Genomic DNA, 22876 nt, shown 5'->3' on the forward strand with positions numbered 1-22876 from the left:
CTCTAATACCAGTGTGAGATTTTGCTGCTTCATCAAAACATTGACTGTAATACATTTAAACAAAACAAATCTTTGACCATGTGTATGTTCTGTTTCCCCTTTTTAAGAACATTTGTCAGAGACTGAACGACTCATTTTGATCATCAATCATTTTATTACATTTTTTTCTAAAATGCCAAATACATAACAGGATTTGAGAATAAATCCAAGGTTGAGTGCACAAAAATGTTTCACTGCAGGCGGTTTATGTACAAGACTGAAATCGACAACTTTTTTTCTTTCTTCTTTTTTTTTTTTTTCTTTTTTACAGAATTCAACAGTATCGATATTTAGAGTTAATTTCATTCGACGTAATAACGTGGACAAGACTGGATTCATTTTCACTGAAGATATCTTTTAACACGGCACATTCATTTAATTTACAGATCAGTGAACTTTGCTGAATTGAAAGTGCATCAAAGACCACTGTGTGCTCTCGTTTCATTTTTCATTTTTTCTTTATTACATTAAACAATTAAACCATATGGTCTCACAAACAGACCTGCCCCAGTAGAGGACGGACACCCCAAATGCCCTCAGAATATATTTACCCAGACAATCGTACTCGTTAATGATTCCAATTTGATTGTACCATCATTGAACAATATTAGTGCGTCACCAGAATATTAGTAATCAATCTCTATTCTTAAATAGCTTTGTTCGCGACACCAAAGACGTGTCGCCACAAAGTTCTGGCAAGATTTAACATGAAGAAAAACACAAATTCGGTTTGAGTGTACATTATTAAGACAAGTTAAGATACCGACTGGCAGCAGCTCTGATGCGCAGGTTGCCAGGTTGTCCCGTTTCAGATGCCCAAATATGTACATTCTCCTAAAGAGACAACGTATTTGTTACATAAGTGAACAGTCTGGACAGAGAGCAATGGGTCCCAACGTAACCTTTGACTATTTATACACTTTTAATTCACCCCAGCCTCCCTCAAAACAATATCTGGTGATGATGCCTCCACCGATCACAAGGTACAATGGATCCGAAACGCTGTAGTCCAGCTCGACGCCATGCGTGCGATGAGAGAGAAGCCAAAAAACACTCACAAACTGTTTAATTAAATAAAATCAAGTATAGAAATGGACTATTCCTCAGAACAGATGATTAATTCAAATAGATGGGTTACACCGTCCCTTTTTTTTTTTTTTTTTTTTTTACCCCCCTCTCAATCCATCGGTAGATAATAACGAAAGTGCTCTGGTCAGACCTGTAAAAAAATAATTTATACATCACAACCGGGGCTAAAGCTGGAGGGCTTTTGTCGCAAAGGTTCTCGACGAATGTTTTGCTTATTGGTGGTCCTCCCCCCAGTCGCTCGGCTGCTGCTCGTCGCCCTCACCGCCCACTGGTTGGATTAGTTGTCATTTGTTGAAGGGAAGGCAGGCAGGCAGGATGACTGTGGAGCAGGCCGGGCCCGCCAGAGGCTCCGCAACCTCTCCCTCCAGCTCCGTCCATGTCCCCTTCTCCGGGCTGTAGCAGATGGTCGAAGACTTGTACGCCCCCTGAAGAAAAAAAAAAATCACACCTTTTTCTTTATTCCTTTACACGATTACGTCGTCTTCCTGTTTTATTGGGACAGAATGCGACTGACCAACACAAACATACTGCAAACACACAGTTCTGAAAAGTGTGGCATGTATTAGTGTTTAACCTACTGAGCTACATAATACACTGGAGTGCTAATCGCCCGCTGTTAGAACGAGTCGCTTTGAAGCCACCAGCCGCCATATTGGTACTCCCTATTTTCCTCCAGTAACTAGGGCATCGAATAACGAGGACTTTCTCATGTTCAAGGGGGGCTTAAAACTTTTACAATGTCAAATGCCATATACTTTTATGTTATGTTCTAAAACTATCAAGTAATGAGAAAGTCATGTGCTGAAATATTTTGCATTTTAATAATTTAAATATACATATATAACAGTTATAAATATATAAATAACAATATACAAAAACATATATTTACATATGTGTATACATAAATATACATATATACATGTACAAATATTTATACATACATATATGTATATTTAATATGAGTAACATGTAAAAAAATTTATAGCACCTAATTTTCTAGTAGTTCATAGTGTTAGTACATCCACTGACTGTAGAATTACCTGTGAAACGTTTTCACTCAGCCAGAAAACCGCTTTTTGTTGCAAACAAATCCTATGGGATTCTGTGAGAGTAGGGAGTAGCAAGATGGCGGCCAGTGACTTCAGTTTTTCGGCAAAATCAGCACTCCAGTGTATTATATAGCTCAGTGGTTTAACCCTCTTTTGCTTTAGAAGTCATCTAATCAGTAACGAAGGTCAACAGGTGCGCGTTATCTCGTCTCAGTACCAATACAGTTGTTCTGTGAAGGCATCAGAGGTTTGTGAGAGAACATCAGAGACCAGACTGCATCATGCTGCTCGGCCTTCATGAGGCCGTCTGCTCACCAACTACCGAACCTCTAGAGCACATGTGTCAAACTCAAGGCCCGCGGGCCAAATCCGGCCCGTCAAAGCAATTTATCCGGCCCTCAAGAGCCAGAAAAAGGCATATCAGGTCATAAAGTAGAGGCATAGTGTATAAAGGGGCTAAAACTGAGCCTCCTGTAGTCAATGTTGATTTCTTTTTACCGTGTAGTAACAGCATCCTGCCAATAGATGTCAGTTTTTCCACAACACATTAAAATAACCCAGAAATGTCCAAAAAGAGAAAAGTGATGCAGAATGATGGGTTTAAAGTGTAACTCATGCCAATATTGATTTTTTTTTGCAGATGAATTGTATAAACTGGGCCTAAGGTTGCTAATTTTATGATACTGTGCATTTTTTAAACATCTTAATGTGAACTGGAATGAAATTAAAAGTGTCATCTATACAGGTGCAAGTGACCCATTTAATGACTTCATGATGGCAAAGTGGCCCAATATTGAAATGAGTTTGACACCCCTGCTCTAGAGCCTTCAAAGAACACCGCTGGATTGTTTGCGCTGGATTTTATTTAGGGGATATCAGAGTAAAGTGGGTTCAACACAGACGGATGCTCCAGTTTTCAGAACCGAATGTTTTCTTCAAACATGTATCAGTTTTCTTCCAAATCACAATTATGTTCTACTGTGTATAGATCACATACAATTTTAAGCAAACACTTTAGTGTTTGTAACATGACAAAATGTGAAAATATTCAAAGAATACTTTTCCTAAGCAGTTTAGATGCTTAGCTGACTGATCAGCAATGTTATGTAAAAGTTTTTAGCAACCCTCAGGTTCTTGTATTTGGTTTCTAAGAAGCCAGGCTTAGTTGTTTGTAATGGATAGTCTTGCAAAATTTCTGGAGGAATTACAGGTTTTCCCCGGGCTTTTGGCTGCTGTGTTCATTCTTTGTTAAGTTACTCAGTCAAAAGAGCCGACCATGACACGTGGCATGGAGTGTTTGGTAAAAATTAGGAAATTTTACAACTGGAGAACAAAACTGTCCGGCTTAAACTTATATCCGCAGCATCTTTGCATTGTATGTGTGTCAAACGGTGTCACGTTTACGTTGACATAAAAATAAGAATAAATTGTGTCCTTTTCACAGCCTGTCGGTACGTTGGCTGTTTGTTGGATCGCGTGTTAAATGTAGACGCAGCACTAAATCATGTCCTGAGTTTCTGAGCCTTTCCTATGCCGTCATGAGGCATAAAAGGTACTAAGTGTTAAATGTCAAGTAATAGACCAAGAAACAGAGAAATAACAGTAAAGAGCATGAAAAAACGCCTGAAAGCTGGAAGAGATGTTGATCAAGACCGGTTTAAAAGATTAAAGGGATTTTTGTTTCTTATTAAACTGAATTATTATTGTGAACTCTCATGAAGCGTGAGATGGCGATATTTTGCTATGTCTGGGATGAAGTTGCGATCACCATTCTTCCGTTGTCCAGATTATTCTAACAGTAATTTGAAATTAAACTATGAATAGTTAAGCGGGTCAGAGCATGGTGTGTTTCCAACCATGATCAGCCAATGGATACATTAGACTACTGTTGTTTTTAATTAGTGTAAAGTACATTAAATACCATGCTCCAGCTGTAGCCACCCACGAGGAAGATGCTGTCGTCCAAAACAGCGCAGCCTGGACCGCTGCGGCCCTCCAGTATAGGTGTCTGGAGGATGTTCCACTGGTCAGCTTTTGGGTCGTAGCACTCAACCAACATAACGTCTAGATGGGAGAACCCTGTCCAAGAGAAAGGAGGAACAACGGTAAAAATGTGGTAACTGCTCAGGCAATACACATCTCATAATCAGCTTTATATCTTCAGACGAAAATAGAAATCTTCCATCGGCATAATCCGTTCTTTGTTTTCTGCGTTATGTTTTTCTCTGGTCGCTTTCTGCAGTTTTTGTGTGGGCATGTTGGAAAGGGCTATGTTAAGTACCTCTGTGCACCAGTCTGGATTTAGAGAAGCACAAATGAACAAGCAGTTCTGGTGTCATTTGCTTGCACTGCCTGGCGACTGGCACAAAACATGAACAGAAAAACACCAAAAAGTCGTCAAAAACGCTGATTTTATTTATCTTATTTTATTAGATGTGAACGTCTTTTCCACGCAGTCAAAGCGAATTTAGGTTACCAAGGATTCACTGTAAAATTTAGATTTCTTAGGAAACAACAACTGAAAACAAAATTGTATCTCTGTGAGCATGCAAAGAGAAAAACAAAACAAATTCATGCAAGCAAAAAAACACAGTTGTTGTGTCTATTGGGGAAAAAAACAACTTTCCCTGAGATTTCTGTTACACGCATGCATTCAAATGCAGTGTGCCTCGAGTTCTGTTCCACGGTTTGCGCCATGAACAATGGAGATTAAAGGTGCAGAGAGCTATAAAGGGCAGCACTTGTGCAAAGCAGCCACATGATTTTTACACAACTTTAAATAAAAAAAGAACACAAATCGTGACCCTTTGTCATTTCCCCGAAAAAAAGGCCTGCGTGCTCACCTTTCAAATGGTTCCCACCGATGGCGTACAGACGATCGTTCATCCCAGCCAGGACGTGAATGGCGCGCTTTGTGTTCATGTCTTGTTTTCGAGCCCACACATCCATGACAGGGTCATAGCAATAGAGCCAGGACACATACTCGCCATTGTGCACTCCTCCTGCAACATGTACGTATGTTTCAGTGTTAAAGTACAACTTGGTTGTAAAAACGGCACGCTTGTGCACCACACGCTATACAACGAGGTGAAAAGCCTGAAAAAGTACATGCTACATAAACCCAGTACTGACAGTGAATAACCATCTTTACAGTATGAAGGCAGATTACACGTTTTCTGATACTTTCTTTTGCCTCCACAGAAACGTATTTGGAGCCGTTGCTGAGTAGACGCTGTTTTCTTTTATTCTAATAGAGCATGATGTGTCACATTTAATGGCTGCTTCTCCCATCTGTTTTGTTCGAACAGGTTGGTGTCTTTGTTTGCCTGTTTTAATGCTGCCACTGTGACTGGAGTAGGGATGATTCAGTGCCAGCAAGAGTCGACAGAAAACACATACAGCGCGGCTTCAGTTTTGTGACATTCTGCATTTGTATGATGGAGCTGATTAAAATGAAAGGCACCCGAAGAAAAGATGTGGTTTAAAAAGAAATAATACGGGGGGGGGTCTAGGATGATTATGAAGATTTTACGTCAACACGACTGAGTGGATTTTAGTCTGCCAGCTTTTCTGCTAACAACTGCATCAGAAATTCAAAGAGAAAGTGTATTCTTTATGATCCTGACACTGAACCCCGAACACATCATCCCCACATTGAAACATGGTGGTGGGAGTATCATGCTGTGGGGAGGCAACCGTAGATATGGTAGACGTACAATGTAAGAGCGCGTGTGTGTGTGTGTGTGTGTGTGTGTGTGTGTGTGTGTGTGTGTGTGTGTGTGTGTGTGTGTGTGTGAGTAAATTAACTGTTGGCAGAGAAATAGCACCTTATTTACCAAAAGGCATTGATTTAAAAAGAAGAAAAACACTTTGATGTTTTATTCTGACTGACTAAACATTTTTATGCAACTTTATGAAGTTCGTTTACCTAAAACCTTAACGTCAGATGTTACTGATCTAAGATTTTTTAAATATAATTTTACATCTACTGGTAATTGCTTGTGATTTAAAGAAGAAAAGAAAGAGAGATTCCCCTTCAAAGTTCCACAGAGGGGAAATTTTGTCTCTGCGTTTAACCCATCCCTCAGGAAACAGTGGGCTGCCTACACTGAGTGGTGCCTAGGGAGTAATCTGGGGTCTTGCTCAGGGACCCACAGTGGCAGTCTGTGGGAGTCAAACCCAGAACCTCCAGGATGAAAGTGCAATGCTCTCACCACCAGTCCACCACACATTAATATCTGATATATTGTTGCGGCTACTCAGTACGTCATAAAGCATCTGCTTGGTAACTGCTGTTTATGATTTGGCCTTTTGTTTTCCCCCTAACCTGATATGTAGATCTTGCCATTGTGCACTGCTCCCGCGTGCGCGGCTAAAGGTTGCGGCAGAGATGACACGTAGTTCCACTCGTTGGTCTCCAGGTTGTAGGACTCCACGCTGGACAGGTAGCCCGACTCATTCCGACCTCCGATGACGTACAGGTGCTTGTCCAGGCGGCAGGCGAAGAAACTGGCTCTCCTGAGGAGGAGGGGTCAGACACGCAGCGTAATTTATAACCTTCATCACGTGGTTAAGTATCAGCGTGAGACATGATACCATAGGAAATGAACCCTCCCACATCCTCTAACTTATTTAAACTCTTGAATGCACAATTTGATCACTAGTTCAGCCGGACTGACACAACTCTCGCCACAACTCTCACACATCTCGTAAATCCTCGCCGTCCAGGTGGCCTGCCTTCTTTGATGCGAGATGTAGTCCTTTTCTAATCAAGTCAATCATGCAATTAAGATACCATCATCAGATATCCTTTTTGTAGAGAAAAACTGCCCTGGTACATTTAGGCAACCAGCTTTTCTATATGGCATGTCTGAAATGCCAAAAAAAAAACTATTCTTGCAAACATGGGTGCCACTGCAACAGAACCAATGCAGCTGCTACGATTACCTAATAATACCTAATATATTATCTAATAATATGACTTAACGTCACACTAGACTGTGCGGACGTTCATTCGGCGAAGCCTGAAACAAAAGGTGAGCTCAATGCATCCTCACACTCCTAAAGTGAAGAGTAATCAAGGAATTTATCACAAGAATAAAAAAAGAAACAAAGTAGCTACATTCAAACTGTGAGAAGATAACTCCGGTAAACCTTATGGAGTTAAAAGAGGATGCATGATAACTAAATGCAAATTATTACTGTATTTACTTATATATTTTGTGATTGTGACTTGTTACTGTTTGTCTAAACTCGTCTCTTGTGCATTTAAAAGTAAATAAATACCAACCTTTCCTGCATGGGAGGCAGCTGAATCCAGCTGTTGAATCTGGGATCGTAGCGGCTGACAAAATTAGTGCTGTGCTTTCCTGGGGGGAAAAAAAGAAAAGAAATTCAAATAAATGATGCTGTTTGAAATATTTCATTATTACACTACTGTCGACGTCAGCTGTCGCAGTTTGTGAGCGCATTTCTTTTTATAAGTGATAGGCGCTGTTAGAAGTTTGACGTTTGCTGATCTGCTCCTTATTGGCTGTGTCAGATGATGCCTAACATGTTCTTCATTTAACCAAGAAAAGAACTAATTGAGATTAAAACCTCTTTTTCACGCTGGACCTGGCCAAGACAGCAGCATAAAACACACAACAAATCCAGAATTTAAAACCAGATACATCAAACCCTTTCCATTAAACATTGCCCTGATCGGCTAAACGCTCCTCTTGACTAAATTAGGTCTGATACATTTCAATATAACGTTATATATTTCTGTGCTTCCTTATCGCTCTGACCAGATTGTCAGGTCTTCTGACCATCGACTTTAGGTCGTTTCTCCAACCTGGACACATCGTCTCTTTTTTGCTCCACGTTGGCTGTGGAATATGCTACCCTTGTTACAACGCTCTATTGACAACACTGATTCTTTTAAAAGAAGCCATTTTTATTCAAACACGCATTTATTAAAGCATTTACATGAACTTTTTCTGTCTTGTTTTATTTCTATGTTTTTTATTTCCCTTTTTTTATTTCTCTTTTTGCACTGATATATTTTTTTAACCACTTTAAAGTTTCACCAGTAAAAGAGTCTTACGGTCCATGTTTGTTTATCACTCTCCTATAGTTATCCCCACCCAAATATTCTAATTTATTTACATCTTTTACAGTGACCAGAGAAAACGGATCCTGCTGCAAGAAGTTAAATGTCATTGTCGGACATCTGAACATCCTGTCGGTATAAATAACTGCATACATTCTTGCCTGTATTGTCATCAATCAGTTTGATAATTTCTTCTGATTTCTGCCGTGCTTCTGATTTCTGTTTGAGTTATGAAGTGTCCAGTTTTTCATAGTGCAAACTGTGCTTTTTTTTAATGTGTAATTATGTACAAATTGAATATATTCCACTACACACAATGCACCTCAACTCATGGGTCACTTGATGTGGTACACGTGCACAGTTATTAAAACAAAGAGTGAATCATCCGATCATAAGGCAGCAACTCAATGCATTTAGGCAATTAAACATTTTTAAAACAGTTAACTGAAGATAAAACGGATCATGAATGAATGAATGAAAGTTTATTTCAAACAATAACTGTGAATTAAAAAAAAACATAAAAACAGAAAGATTAATGGACAAAAATCAGTTTGAAAAGGAGCAGGATGAAGTATACACTTATTCACTCCTACCCTCTTGTCACACATAATGTACTGCAATAATACATGTCCCTATTTATAATGCTTTGAATACATATTGTAATTCAATATACTTTTGTTAAACTGGACCAATATATAATATATAAATATACCAAACAAGTAATTAACGTTGTAGTAATAAATACTCAATTTACTAATAAGTGATTGTTATAGAAATGTATAATACCAAAAATAGATTACAACACTTCACTAGCATCAGTTTAAGGAAGAAAGGAATGTATGAGGTTTTTGAAAGTGACAGGGGCTCATCTGAGCTTTTCAGAAACTACTGACCTACCAGGATTATTTAGGCTCAACCATCTCTTGGATTTACAAGACAGATAAAATATCCAGTTTAATGAACCGCTTGTTAAAATCAGGGCATGTGGAATAGTATCCATGATTGTGCGACATGTTGGGTCTTAAAGCAGCTGGGCTATCCCCACGGACGACCACAGAAACGGAGGCTACAATTCACGTGGGTTCACTAAATTTGGACAATATCAGACTGAAAAAAATTTTGCCCGGTCGGATGAGTCTTGATTTCAGCTGGGAGCTCAGGCTAATGCTGGGGGTGTACTGGTGTGGGGTAGATTTTTTTCTTTTGGGACCTTCAGCAGCAATGCCCCTCACTTTTTATCACAGTGTACCCATCTACTTATAGGGTGCAGGATAACATACATATGTCACATTGCTTAAATCATCTCAGAGTGCCTTGTTGAACATGACTGAGTTCACATTGATGGCCTCCACAGTCACCAGATCTCCGACCAATAAAAAAAATCTTTGAAATACGAATGATACCTTGTTGAATCCAAAGTTTAAGCATTTCTGAAGGCAAGGAATGAGTCCAACCCCATACTAGCAAGGTGTAGTTGATAAAGTTTCTGGTGAGTGTATCTAAACAGTAGTATTGAATAATTCCCATGTTTAGACAAAGAAAATACTAATCTCTGATTTTTGGATAAATCAGATTTAGTGTCTAGGGTTTGGGTCATGTTACCACCATTTCACACAAAAACACTGTTAACATGTTGACACCATAAATATTTCAACGTCAACGGCAGTTAGTTTCCTCCCCCAATTACTGACAAGTGTTTACGGGAGTGTTGTTTGTCCACTCAGAGCTGATCTAACCCTAGAATGAGTGTTTACAGCTCTCTGAAAGCCCATCACGTGGTTTGAATTTGAACAAACATAGACGCAGGGGATTCGGTGGAAGAGCGAATTAACGTTTGCGACGGTGCCGTACCGTTTGGGTTCCACTGGTCCTCTCCACCCAACAGCAGCAGGAAGTTCTCCACCTCCACCACGCAGTGATGAGCGCTGTTGTAAGGCATTACTGAATGGCAAACAGGGAAAAGGGTTTAGTTTCAGTAGTATGGGGATGATAAAGGTCAGATGAAGAGAAACGCCAGCATTAGGGCCAAATTTGACCTGAGTCTTTGCAAACACTGAATTGTTTTCCAATCAAGAAGAGAAAACACAACAAATGCAAGGCAGTTCCAAACACCACATCTCTATCATTATCAATCAATCAATCAAAGTTTATGTCTATAGCACTTTTCAACAGTCCATATGGTGCACAAAGTGCTTTACAAAGTGTCATTGCAGTTTAAATACAGTAGGATACATTAATAAAACATCTATTTGTTGTTATTGTTATTTTAATACATAATCTTAAGTAAAAACAGAACAGATAGCAATTGAACTTAATCTGTGACGTGTTTTGCTGCTCTGCCCTTTGCAGAGGACAACTAGCTGCTATTACAGGGATTTTGGCATATTTCAGCAAATTAAAATGAAGACCTTTTAAGATACTTTTAAAACCATTTACATTCAGATGCAAGAATGAATCAATTGTTAAAAAAAAAAAGAAAAAAAAAAAGATGCTTAAGTAAACATAATCTTTAAAAATTGTGTTTAACTTTTTGAACTTCCGGAAGTTAAATATGACTGTATCACATTTATATTTTTCACACACAAACAAGGGGTGGGTGGGGAGGGGAGGGGGGTTAGTTGACATGGTTGTGCTCTATTTTATGCTCTGCACAGGAGGAGTATATTCTGGCCAATCTGACACTTTCCTTCCCCTCCTTGGCAAAAGGACGTTATCACTATAAGAACAGTGTGTCCGAAAACGTTTCAGGTGTATATGCAGCTATAACTAGCTCTTGCTTAATGACAACCTCTGCATAAATGCTTGTTTATGTAATGCAACAACAGAATCCATCCATCCATCCATCTATCTATCCATCCATCCATCCACCCATCCATCCATCCTGCCATCCATTCATCCATTGTCAATGGGATCGCGAGAGGCTGCTCCATATCTCATCCCATCATTGGGTAAGAGGTGGGGAACACCTTGGACAGGTCGCCAGTCAACCATAGGGCAGCAATAACAGCAATATTTCTTTAATTTGACCACAATAAAATGCTCTTCAATCTGTGCATCTGCTGCAATTACTGTCTTGGGTCTTAGCAAGCGACTCAGTCATGCGATTTCAAGTTTTGGTTCAGTTAATTTTCTTTTGCGCGTGTCTTTATCTCTGCAAATACAGAATTTCGACCAAAGGGTGAGGAAATAATTTCCCCCTAAAACGTCTAATGCACAAAAAGTTACATAAAAATTCAAACGGAACAAAACAAGAATAAACAGAATAAATTCCCAAATTCTTCTTTCTGTCTGTGTACAGTATGATGAATACTGCGCGGTTGGTAGTTGGGAAACGGACTGAATTTATTTATAGCTCATCTAATCATGCTGACCACCTAAAGCCGAATCGGTGAGCAACTTGAGGTTAGGTGCCTTGCCCAGGGGCACATCAACATGTGGCAGCAGGAAGCTGGAATCTATTACTCTTCCTATTGTGCCATAGTATTTACGCTGTTAGGAAAACATGCAACTGCCATTTCATTGTTGATAATAGCAGTGATGATATTTATTGCATTTAAGCCTCATTTACGCTGCCATTCTCTTTTTTTCCCATCATGTTCCTATCAAGCTCCATGACCTTTAGCATGTCGCTAAGTAAAATCTGTATCAGGAAAGGAAATTGAGGGCAGGGCAGGGAAAGGCGGTCCAACTGTCCAGCTATATTATTGGGATGTAAAGTGTGAATGCCTGGTCCTAGAAATATAACACCCAAACAAGTTTTGTATCAAAACAGTCGTTTGCAATTGAGGATTATGATTTGATAGTGACGCTTTAGTTATTACAAAATAGGTTTTCTGAAAAAAACTCTCATGTGGAAAGTAACTTTTTTTTTTGTTAAACTAAGTGTATATATCAGGTCTCTGGTTATGAACTGTGGTCAGTGCATTTTTAGATTCTTATTGCCCAAATGAAACTTTGACATTGTTATTTTTTTATTATTATTATTTAATGAGGGTTGTACGGTTAACCACCTCATGTTAAGTGGAGGGAAAACAAAGGAGCTGGTGGTGGACTTTCGGAGGCGCAGACCCACGTCACTGACACAGGTGAATATTCAGGGAACTGATGTGGAGATAGTGGACTGTCATAACTACCTGGGTGATCACCTGAACCATAAACTGGACTGGACTCATAATACTGATGCTCTTTAGAGGAAGGGTCAGAGCAGACTCTACCTGCTGAGGAGACTGAGGTCTCCTGGAGTGCAGGGGACGCTCCTGAAGCCTTTCTTTAACTCTGTGGTGGCATCAGCCATATTCTATGGTGTGGCCTGTTAGAGGAAGAGGCTGGATGCTCTAAAGAGCGCTTCCGCTGATCATTCATCAGACTTTTAATCTTGGCTGCTCCCAACAGACATAATATCTGTTTAAGTTCTACAAATTATTGCACAGGCCATGATCCATCCATCCATCCATCCATTTTCTAACACGTCTATCCTTTGTGGGGTCACGAGGGATGCTGGTGTCTATCTGCAGTTATCAATGGGCGGGAGGCGGCCCAGTGTATCACAGGGCGGTCATGGTCCAACCATTAATTGTTTATACTATTCTCACATACTAAGGTAACTGTCTACATCATCCAGATTGTTGCACAGGCTCTGACTCAGCCATTAATTGTTTACACTGTACATGCTAAGGTAACATACCTTCGTTGGGATGCTGCTGGACTATGATAGATAGTGCACTTTGTACATGCTTGGTATGTCATAGAATTGTATGTATGGAAGTATTGCTTATTCTATTATTGTATGCTGGGTAAATAGGCTGGAGTTATTTTTTTTCCACTATCAAACAACTTTATTTTTCCTTTGGACAATATTTAGTCTGATATTATCCTTATATTCTATTCTTGGTGTTTTCTTTCAAGCTAACTTTACATCAGACAGCTTACTTTACCTGTATTTTTGTTTTTCCTTAATCACTAATAATTGAGTGTTTGTCCGAATTTCCCCATTGCAGGAACATTAAAGGAATTCTTATTGTTACCATTCCCATACTTACGGATTTTACTCTGACAATGATATAACAGTGTACATGTTTTTTTTTGCTAAAAGATGCCACGGTAGTGAACCTTCCAGCTCAAATAAAGTTCAACTGCAGCATCATGTCGCCCTTTTTTATATATACATGTTTGCATAGTTTGACATTAGACATCCACTGCCGCTGCGGGGGGGATTTTTCTTCCATGTGTGTTTTTGTGCTCCGTGTCTCTCCTCCATCTTCTTCTGCTGAAGTGACCCCATTGAGATGTAGAGAAATGGTCTTAGGTGACAGTCATAATGAACATGATCGTGTTCACTCAATAAATCTCGGGCCCGGTGCTTTTTGAGCACAAATCAGTGAAATGTTAAAGCCCACCTGTCTGTCTCCATCAGTCATTTCCACTGTCACCTCCCCACTGCCTGATGGATCACAGTTGCTGCAAAATTAGACAGCCTTGAATCTCATTTCTTTCCAATTGGCCTCTCCCTGCAATCTCACTCAGGCTGGGTGACATGTGCTGGTCCTCTACGGGAGAGGAAGTCTCAGATAGGAACTAATGCTACATACGCTAAACACAGCTTTATCTCAGACGAGGGGGATTAGGTTGCCTGCCTCCAGTGCACCTCAAAGAGAGGTTCCATAGAAATCCCAAATTCCCTTACATGCTATTTATATTATCATTCAGTCAGCAGTATATAGGACACGGATGGGCAGCTTTTTATTTAGTATCTAGTGACTTGCACTTGCAAAAAAGAAAAAAAAAATCATCTTGTACCGATGCAGAAGATTATTGTACTGCTATGTTTAAGAGTCCTGGTTTAAGCTACTTGGAGAAGATGTAAAAGATTGCGGTGAATGATGAATAATATGAGGCAAAGATATAATAAAACTATCTTAATAGTCCTTGTGAAGTAAGGAGAAAGAGCATATCAATCATGACTCCCTTATACCGGCGCGACTCACTACAAAAGAAAATTTAATTCAGTGCATTGCAAAAGTATTCATGCCTCTTTAACGTTTCCACATTTGGTCACGCCGCAACTACAGAGTTCAAGTATCTTATTGGCAATTTATGTGCTCGAGCAACACAAAGTAATAGAGTAATTGCGAAGTGGAAGGAAAATAATACATAATTTTCTTTTTTTACAAAAAAGAAAATCGGAAAGTGCGGCGTGCATAGGAGTTCAACCCCAATAAATAAAACAGAGTGCGACCAATTGGGTATACCTGTGTGTAATTTAACCTCAGCCTAAACACGGCTGCTCTTTGAAGGCCTCAGAGGTTTGCTGGGGAACATCAGAGAACAATCAGCATCATAAAGATCAAGAAACACACAAGGCAGGTCAGGGGTAGTGTTTTGGAGAAGTAAGGTTATAAAAGGTTATAAAATATGTTGTGAAGTACAGTTCGAACCATCATGGGAGAACTGAACGGATATGGTGAAGCTGCAAACCTGCCAATATATGACAGTCCACTTAAACCAAAGTTCCTGGCAAGGAGAAAATTAATGAGAGGAGCAGGCAAGATCTCCTCTGTGTCTCTGGAGGAACTACAGAGTAACACTGCTCAGGTATCCGTGAACGTGGCGACAGAGGTTTGTTTGTGCACTCCAAAAATCTAGCCTTTATGGAACAGGGACAGGAAGAAAGCCAATATTTAAGGAAAGCCATAAAAGAAGAGTCAATTATGCAGTTTGCAAATATGTGCAAGTAAGTTCTTTCCGGCTAACATGTTAACCAATATGTGTGCCAGAGCCATCACTCTGAACACATCACCCCTCTACCCCTACACCATGAAACGTGGTGGTGGAAGCACCATGCTGTGGGGATGATTGTCCGCGTCAGGGACAGGGAAGCTGGTCAGAGTTCATGGGAACATGCTGAATGAGTAAAGTTTTCTTGAAAGTAGTGTGTTTGTCCTTGATTTGAGCAGCAAGTTTACATGATCTGCCAATGGAATAAGATTTTTGCACTTAAAATAGGAGCGACTCATCTCCATCATCTTATTTCAAGTGTAGTTTATCTAATTATCTTATTTTAGGTGTAAAAATACTCATTCCATTGGCATATCATCTTATTTACCTGCTCAAATTAAGGACAAATGCACTAATTTCAAGATTTTTTGTACTTATTTTTAATTCAGTTTTTGCAGTGTAGAAGCCGCAAAGGCCATGAAAGTGGAACAGAGGTTCATATTCCAGCAGGAAAACAATCAAAGACAAACACTCAGAGCTACAACTGAATGGTTTAGAAGATCAACGCATCGTCATGAGAAGGTTCAGATGCACAAAGCAATAGAGACATACCCAAAAAGACTTGCAGCTGTAATTGCAGTGAAACGAGTTTCTACAAAGTAGTGTTTCAAAAGAGCCTGGGGGGGACGAAAAGCAGCTATCATTCTTCACTTCACAGTTTTTGTGCTACTGTGTGTTGTACTGTACCTTAAAGTTTGGAGTTGTAATGTGACAAAGCTCATGGGCTATGAATACTTTTGCGAGGCCCTATGTATGTATTTGGCCATCTGCTCCCTTCCTTCTACTGACCCCTAGGGGTCAACAGCCAGGCTTAGAGGAGGATAAGCAGGTCCTCCACAAGATGGGTATCACTGCAGTCTACAATAAGCTCTAGGGCTCACTAGAGGGAGTCAGAAGCCTCTGCATAGAAGGCACAGTGTTGGCTGGTTGAATGATTTCACAGCTAATGCACCACTGCTGCTCAGGCTCTTATGTGCCTTCAACACCCACACCATCAAATCCTGCTGAACAGATTTCCTTTGCTGCACAGGGATGGATACAATAGTCAAAATCCTTGTTTTAGATTTTTCACAGCAGGTTGTTTTAAAAAAAAAAAAGAGGACAAACATCGGCCGGTATTGCGGGCTGGATCCCTCCCTGCCTTTGTCTGGTGTGCGGCCACGCTGCCGTGGGTACACTAGATGGCAAACTTTCCACTACAATCGGCGAGAGCGGCGGGCATCTCTGACACAAGCGAGGGGAATCAGATTCTGCCTAAATTGTGTTGATGAATGTCTTAATCAAAGGCTGTCCCTCTCAGGTTTCGCCTCATTGAAAAGATATGATTGAATGTTAATAATCTTCTATTCCACATCCATTGTGAGGAAGCTACATCAGGTGGTCACTGATGTGTTAAGCGGATGATTTTGCAGTTTTGTCCTTCCACTTGGCCACGGACCATTTGAGTGTTAACTTTTTTAGCGGTGAGGGATGGAAATCCCTCTTGACCTTTCGCTTGTTTTCAGTTTACGCCCGTGAGTGTGACTTTAATGAGAAAATGACTATGTAAACACCAGTGAACTTGCCTGCTTCCTCTGGTAAAAAAAAAAAAAAAAAAAAAAAAAAAGAAGAAAGAAAACCCTTATAGACCAAAAATGAGCTTTAACAGCAGATTTCTGCTAAGAAAAGTTAGGACTTTTAGCAAGATGCAGGCAAAAATAAGAAAAAAACAAACAGATTTATTGAAGTTTGATCCACAAAGTAAGGGCTGTAAACCTCCAACCCCAGCCATCTCCAAAACGACACAACGTGAAGATTTGCATGAACGGAGAGAAGCGGCTGAGATATGACTCCGACAAAAGCAAGGGACAAAAACTCAATATGTCCAGCAGCGACGGTGCAAGGGAGAAATGTAGTTTCCCGATACCTCTGCTCTGACCTTTCGCAGTGTGCCAACAATATAGTGGTGAGCCTCAAAAGGTCAGGGAAGACAGAGAGATGGTGGAGACAAGTACACTCCGTGGAGGTGGGAGCAGTATGGATGTGTCTGCAACATCCCCAAAGGTCTCAGATATGTTCTGTTCAGGCTCAACATTTCTTCAAAAGGATCAAAACGATGGCAACTTGGATTTTAAACACTGTTATGAAATTCATATGCCCGGTCAATTGCTGTGCGCGTTAACTTGGCAGGAAATGCAAGTGACACGGGGTCAACAAGTCGACTGCCGCCCCGTGTAGCGGCATGTACAGCGTAATTCAATTTAAGCATTGATCAGCGAGTGAAGAAATAACGTCACGTTCAGAATCTACGGAGGGCAGATGTCATCTCTTATTGTTCCGCCGCTGCCTGTGATAGATCATTAGATCCAAGCAAATCTCATCATGCATCCCGCCAGCGTATTTCAGCAAAAACAAGGGAACCCGGGCATGAAGCTCCACAATGCTGCGAAGTCACGCTCTGATTAAAAACTTATATTAAAAGTGATGGTGATACATTATTACCTGAAGGATTTAGGGAACTCCTTACTCTCATTTTCTGTGGAAATTAACCCGTGTTAAAGTCATCCACAGGAACAACTATTTCTTATCGTAATAGCCACCGAAACAAGATGCCTGGGGCGGCAGAGGAGGCGAGAGCCTCGTGCAAACTCACTTGTGAGGATCTTCCATGTCTTTTTCTCGTCGTCGTAGTACTGAACCAAATTGCTGGGAAGACGATCGGGTCCAGGAGGCAAGCCACCCACCAGGAGCAGCATTCGTTTATTGGAACGGATTCTGTGATGCCAAGGGTGCAGGTTTTTTTGGGGGGAAAGAAAAGAAAAAAAAGGTACAAAGCAATCAGGGCATCTTTAAATTAGTTGATTCACAACATAAGCTTTTTGTTTGACTTTTAAGTTTCCAACTTCCCATAACAGGAAGGAGGTTAGTAATAAATAAAGAATAAATGGGCTGTGGTTATTTAACCCGGCTTATTCGATAACATGAGAGCAAATTCATGAGCTAAATTTGCTCAATCGCCTATATATCCTTATGATGTGTTGCTGAATGGTTATTGTACACTAAAGATGTGTTTTCAATTAGCTGTGAAGCGAGGATGGTCCTGCAGGGTGCCATCCTGGAGGCTAAAAGCACAGAACATAAACCTGCCTATACACTGTCTCCATTTCATTGGCTGCACTCATTCATGTGACTCCTCTAACCCAATTGTGAGACGCTTTCTCCCTTTCGTAGATCAGCTCTAACCTCAAAGCTTTACTGTAAATTAATAACCACTATGGGATTCTAAATGAAGTGCCAATGCACTTCCATAACTTTGTCACAATGTGCATTTTAAACAACAGCTGTAGCTAGTCTCTATATTCAGATAAAACCTTTTTTTTATTTAAATGCGTTTTTGGTTTTATTTTTTTCGCTTGGGTAAATCCCTGTACTCTCTGTATGTACATCCTAACATGTAGGCCCTTCAGAAACATTTGGGGGTAATTGATATGCAAATGAGGCCCTGGACATAAATAATAGTGATTAATTGAGAAGATGGGAACACCGCCAGATTAAACTACTTATGAGAATTCGGGATTTGTTGCACATTTGGGTGAAAATGTGGAAACGGATTTATTATACACCTAAGGAGGGCGTCGATGTGTCGGCTGAATAGACATGATGGCCTATTCAGGGGGAAAAAAAACGGCAACCCCACTGTAAAGTATAAAAGCCCCACTAACGCTGCTTTTCTAACAAATAAATGGAATCACTGTAAAGGAAAAAGGAGTTTCGTACAATCACTCCACTTACCACAAATCCATCAGCTACAAGCTGCTTCTTAAAGTGCCAGTCCAGACAGACATGGACACGACACGTGTGGATATTCTTCACTACAACTGTAACATAACTCTCCCCGGGCTCAAAGAAAATTAGCTATATCTAAAATGCGCAAAATTATGATTAACTTTGTTACATTTTATTTATTTATTTTTTCATGTAATTTCAGTACCAGAAAAAAAAAAAACTCTTTCATTTGGATCATAAATTCTATGCAATTACCATGTAATTACCATGGCAACAACTCAATTCCAGCGTTTCAGGCTCCGCTTATTAAAGCCGCTTAGAGCTAGGTGCATACAACTTATGAAGATTTTTTTGCATTTCGTCCGCATTGATTTGGAACGAGCTGTACAAATATTTAAAGAGATAAAAGTAGTTTGTATATGTATGCCGGCTTTGTTATTATGGATGAAGTGCAGTGCAGAGTACATTAAAGAGTGTTGTGTTAGAGGGAGCACCCCACCACCTCCATGATCTGACCATCAACCCTCACAACTAGACCTGATCCCCTGATGCAGTTTGGTTTCTTGTTTTGTCTCAGTACCCTAATTGTCCTCAGTGTTTCCTGTGAGCTCATCTTTTTTTTCGCCTCTCTCGTCCTCACCTGCTTGCCATGGTCTGCCTGCAGTGCTGTCTGAATGGCATCAGGTGGTAGTTCATGGCATCCAGCAGTAGCTTCTGGCACACGGGGTCACTCCTCATAAAGTCCACGGATTGCACCCTCTCCACGAGCTCCGGGGCGGGTATGAGAGCAAAGCGTAGCCTCTTCATGAGGTCCGGAGCGTAGTGCATGCGTGTCTCGCGGTCGTGCTCCAGCCAGAGGACGGACATCTGGAAGAGAGCCAGCTCCGACTCCACTGGCGGAGGGAGAGCATCCAGCATGGCGCACATCTCCTCGAAGTTCAGCAGCAACACGTCCTCCACCAGGTACTTGTTGGCCAGCTTCTTGGTCTCGTCCAGCCCATGCAGGGCGGCGATCTTGCAGATCTGCTTGTAGTTCTGCACGGAGATCTGGTCGTTGAGGAACTGCACGCTTAGCTTGGTTATCTGGGGGATGTTCAGGATCTTGCTGACTGAAAGCACCTCTTCCACCGTGTCCAGGGAGAGAGTAACATTGGCAGTGTAGAGGTACTCCAGCACAAGCCGTAGTCCAATGGAGGAGCAGCCCTGCAGGACCAGGTTGTTGATGGGCCTGGCGCTGGTGGTCACCAGCTTGTCATCGGGGGAGGACGAGGGGGTCCCACTGCTGCCCTGATCCCCCTTGCTCCCCTCGTTGCTAATCACGTTATGGGAGGAGAAGAGGGACCTGAAATACTGCGAGCAGGACGCCAACACGGCTTTGTGGCAGTGGAACTGCTGTCCCTGGGCAGTGAGAGTCACATCGCAGAAAAGCTGCTTTCTCCACAGGAGGTTGAGCCCATGCAGCAAGGTGTCACTGTGCGTTGGGTCAAAGGTGGATGTTCTATCGCCCGATCTGGACATGACTTCCTGACTGTGAACGCCACCTAGGCAAAACATAAACCACGCAAGCCATTTATTTCCACAGCAAACATCCTAGACAGCACAAGAGATTTCTCACTTAAGTTATTTTTTTTTTCCCCATCCAAGCAGCGGGAGGAGAAGGGAGAGACAACAACAACAACAAAAAAGAAAGAAAAAAAAACAACAACAACCAGCCGCCACGGCTTCAGGCGCTTCCAACTTTTGAGATCTGGTCGTAAAGCAGCAAACAGAAACGCAGCAGTACTCTCCACAAAGCGCCGCTCCTATGCATGCTCAACCGGAGTGCGAGACGCTTCGGAAAAGCCGAAGACGGAGCTCGGTGTGCGCAGCCGAGGAGCCGGGAGACGCTGCGGCGCTATTCCTCTCCTTTGGCGCGGCCGAAGTTGTCGGGGGGTACCGGGGGAGGAGAGAGGCGCCGCCGCCGCCACCTTGGAGCCGGACAACACGCAGCATCCAGCCATCCTTTTTTTTCCGGTCTTAGCGCGCACACACCCCTCACATTGAGGACATTACACTGATTTACGGAGTCAAATACAAAAAGCAATTAGTTTGTCTCCGAGCCGTCAGCAGCAGCAGCAGCGGCAGCAGCGCGGGCGTGAACGGATCGTGAGTATTCGGGTAATATTGGCAGGAATGCATCTCTCGGGAAAGTTAACCCACATTACGCGTCGCTATTTTTTTGGTTTGTTTGTTTGTTTGCTCGTTTCTAATGCTTTGCGACCAAGCTTGGCTCAACGTGCGTAAACTTAAGCCGTAGCGTTGTCCCTAAAAGCGCCTGTCACAACTAAATGATGCGAGCAGCTTTCCTGAGAAGGGAGACCAAACTTACCTGACTTCAGCTCTTCTCGACAAAAAAAAAGAGAAAGAAAGTACGCTTCAGGATCCAAAATATCTCCCCAATATTCCTTTGTTCTTCTGTCTTTTTTTTTTTTGAGGAGGGATTTTTTTTTTAAAGAATATCCCTTTCCTTTAAAGTCTTTGCTCCGAGGCGTCTCCAAATAACCATTGATTCCAACTCACAAAGTCACTGTTTCAGGTTATTTGTTGACGTTGATCATTTGTTCTTCTGAATTAACAAGAAGTGTGTGACTGTGTGAGAGGGAGCTGTGCTTTCTGCAAGAGAAGAAGAAGAAGAAGAAATATACGTGTGACAAATTATGCTACCAAGAAACAACACATCATTATCCTTGGGCCTGGGGCTCAGTGAGTCGTAACGAGAGTAATAGGAAATCCACGGTTGGGGAGAGAAACGGTCGTGCATGGCCGGTGGAGAGAGACCATGCAGGGGTATGGATGCTGGAGAGACTCGCAAAATTATGGCTCAAGGCTATTGTAAAAACTGTCGAGCGTAAATGACTGCGATTTCAAACATCTTTGGAAGAAAGAAAAGAGAAAAGGGGGGGAGAGGAAAGAGAAAAAAAACCCGACTCTTTCCCTCGCTGTTATAGAGAGAACCGTCAAGTTTTAGTGCGCATTGCTAATTAGTCAATTTCTCTCTGCCTTCACAGCCCGACGACTTTGCTGCTGAGCTGAAACTGCTAATTTCTGGGACCAGCCTTTTTTTGGCTGTGAACTGGATGGATGAATGGCTTGTCTCGCACAAATGACAAAAAGCCCCTGCCTTAATCTCCATCGCCAAAATAACCCCCTCATCTCATTCTGCTCCTGCTAGTCCTTCAAAAGAAGATGCTTTGCACTAACACAAGTTTCGCATCTGTATAATAAATTGCATGCACCCGTGGTGTACATACAGTGCTTATATTGTCAAGTGAAACCATTTAAATTCCCCCCCCCCCCTTTCATCCTGTGACAAAGGCATCTCATGCAGCATTACGGCACACCTTGTCCAAAGTGTACAGAAACAAGCACATAAAAGTGGCTTATCATGAAGCACTATCATAAATAAACCGTCTACATTACAATATCCTTTTTATTTCATGGAAATCTGTGCAGTTTAAGACAGAACGCAGGAACACACAAAAACATGGTGGTGGCAGCATAATGCTGCGGGAAATGCGTTCGTCAACAGGGACAAAGAAGCGGGTCGGGTTGACTGAAACATGTGGCGTGTTGCTTAAAACAGAGAAATCATGGAAGCTAACCCGTTATTGCTGGAGTTACTCTCACAATATTATTATTGTTCAGTTGCGATGAAGACTTTTGGGAGTTGTTGCATTCCCACCATACGATACTGCCGTTGTTCATGTTTCAGCATGAGAAAGGTGAGCCCAAGGCGAGGTTTGGTGTTAGTTCTCCGGCAGGATGAAAGCCAAAACGTTACATTTTGGTTTCATCTGACCAGAGCACCCTCGTCCACCTGTTTAAGCTGCAAACGGGACCTCTTAGAGCTCTCTTTTCACAATTCACCAATCTTAATCTAAAAAGCACTTACTATTAGCTGTTCAGTCAAAGCTAAGGACATCTGCAGCCGCTCCAGAGTTACCATGGGCCTCTTGGCCACCTCTCGGATTAAAGCTCTGCCTTTTGGTTTAGGGGCACAGTCATCTGTACTGCTGCGCCATACTTT

The 22876-nt window shown here is 41.5% G+C and overlaps 1 protein-coding gene across 2 annotated transcripts; it reads right to left on the bottom strand.

Moving 5' to 3' along the window:
• Window positions 1-1208: 1208 nt before the first annotated feature.
• Window positions 1209-21365, bottom strand: klhl14 (kelch-like family member 14). 2 transcript variants are annotated; one of them, XM_012875961.3, is made up of 9 exons: window positions 21179-21365; window positions 19451-20351; window positions 17678-17799; window positions 10123-10212; window positions 7468-7546; window positions 6505-6695; window positions 5021-5179; window positions 4099-4256; window positions 1209-1553 (listed from the first exon to the last, which is right to left on the bottom strand). In XM_012875961.3, exons 2-9 carry the CDS (start codon window positions 20326-20328, stop codon window positions 1413-1415), a joined length of 1818 nt encoding a protein of 605 aa, XP_012731415.1. In that variant the 5' UTR covers window positions 20329-20351; window positions 21179-21365; the 3' UTR covers window positions 1209-1412. The 2 variants fall into 2 exon arrangements, with proteins under 2 accessions (XP_012731415.1, XP_012731404.1); XM_012875950.3 differs by lacking the exon at window positions 21179-21365 and having other exon boundaries at window positions 19451-21122.
• Between the last annotated feature and the right edge of the window lie 1511 nt (window positions 21366-22876).

The sequence above is a fragment of the Fundulus heteroclitus genome, chromosome 6, assembly GCF_011125445.2.
Source record: "Fundulus heteroclitus isolate FHET01 chromosome 6, MU-UCD_Fhet_4.1, whole genome shotgun sequence".
NCBI classification, from domain to species: domain Eukaryota; kingdom Metazoa; phylum Chordata; class Actinopteri; order Cyprinodontiformes; family Fundulidae; genus Fundulus; species Fundulus heteroclitus.

Bases quoted from the DNA above. Each gene is read 5' to 3' on its own strand.
- klhl14 (XM_012875950.3), bottom strand. From the start codon at position 20,364: ATGTTTTGCCTAGGTGGCGTTCACAGTCAGGAAGTCATGTCCAGATCG. The intron at 17,800-19,450 runs GTGAGGACGAGA...TTGGCATCACAG, and splicing joins AGGCAGACCATGGCAAGCAG to AATCCGTTCCAATAAACGAA. The intron at 7,547-10,122 runs GTACGGCACCGT...TTTTCCCCCCAG, and splicing joins GGACCAGTGGAACCCAAACG to GAAAGCACAGCACTAATTTT.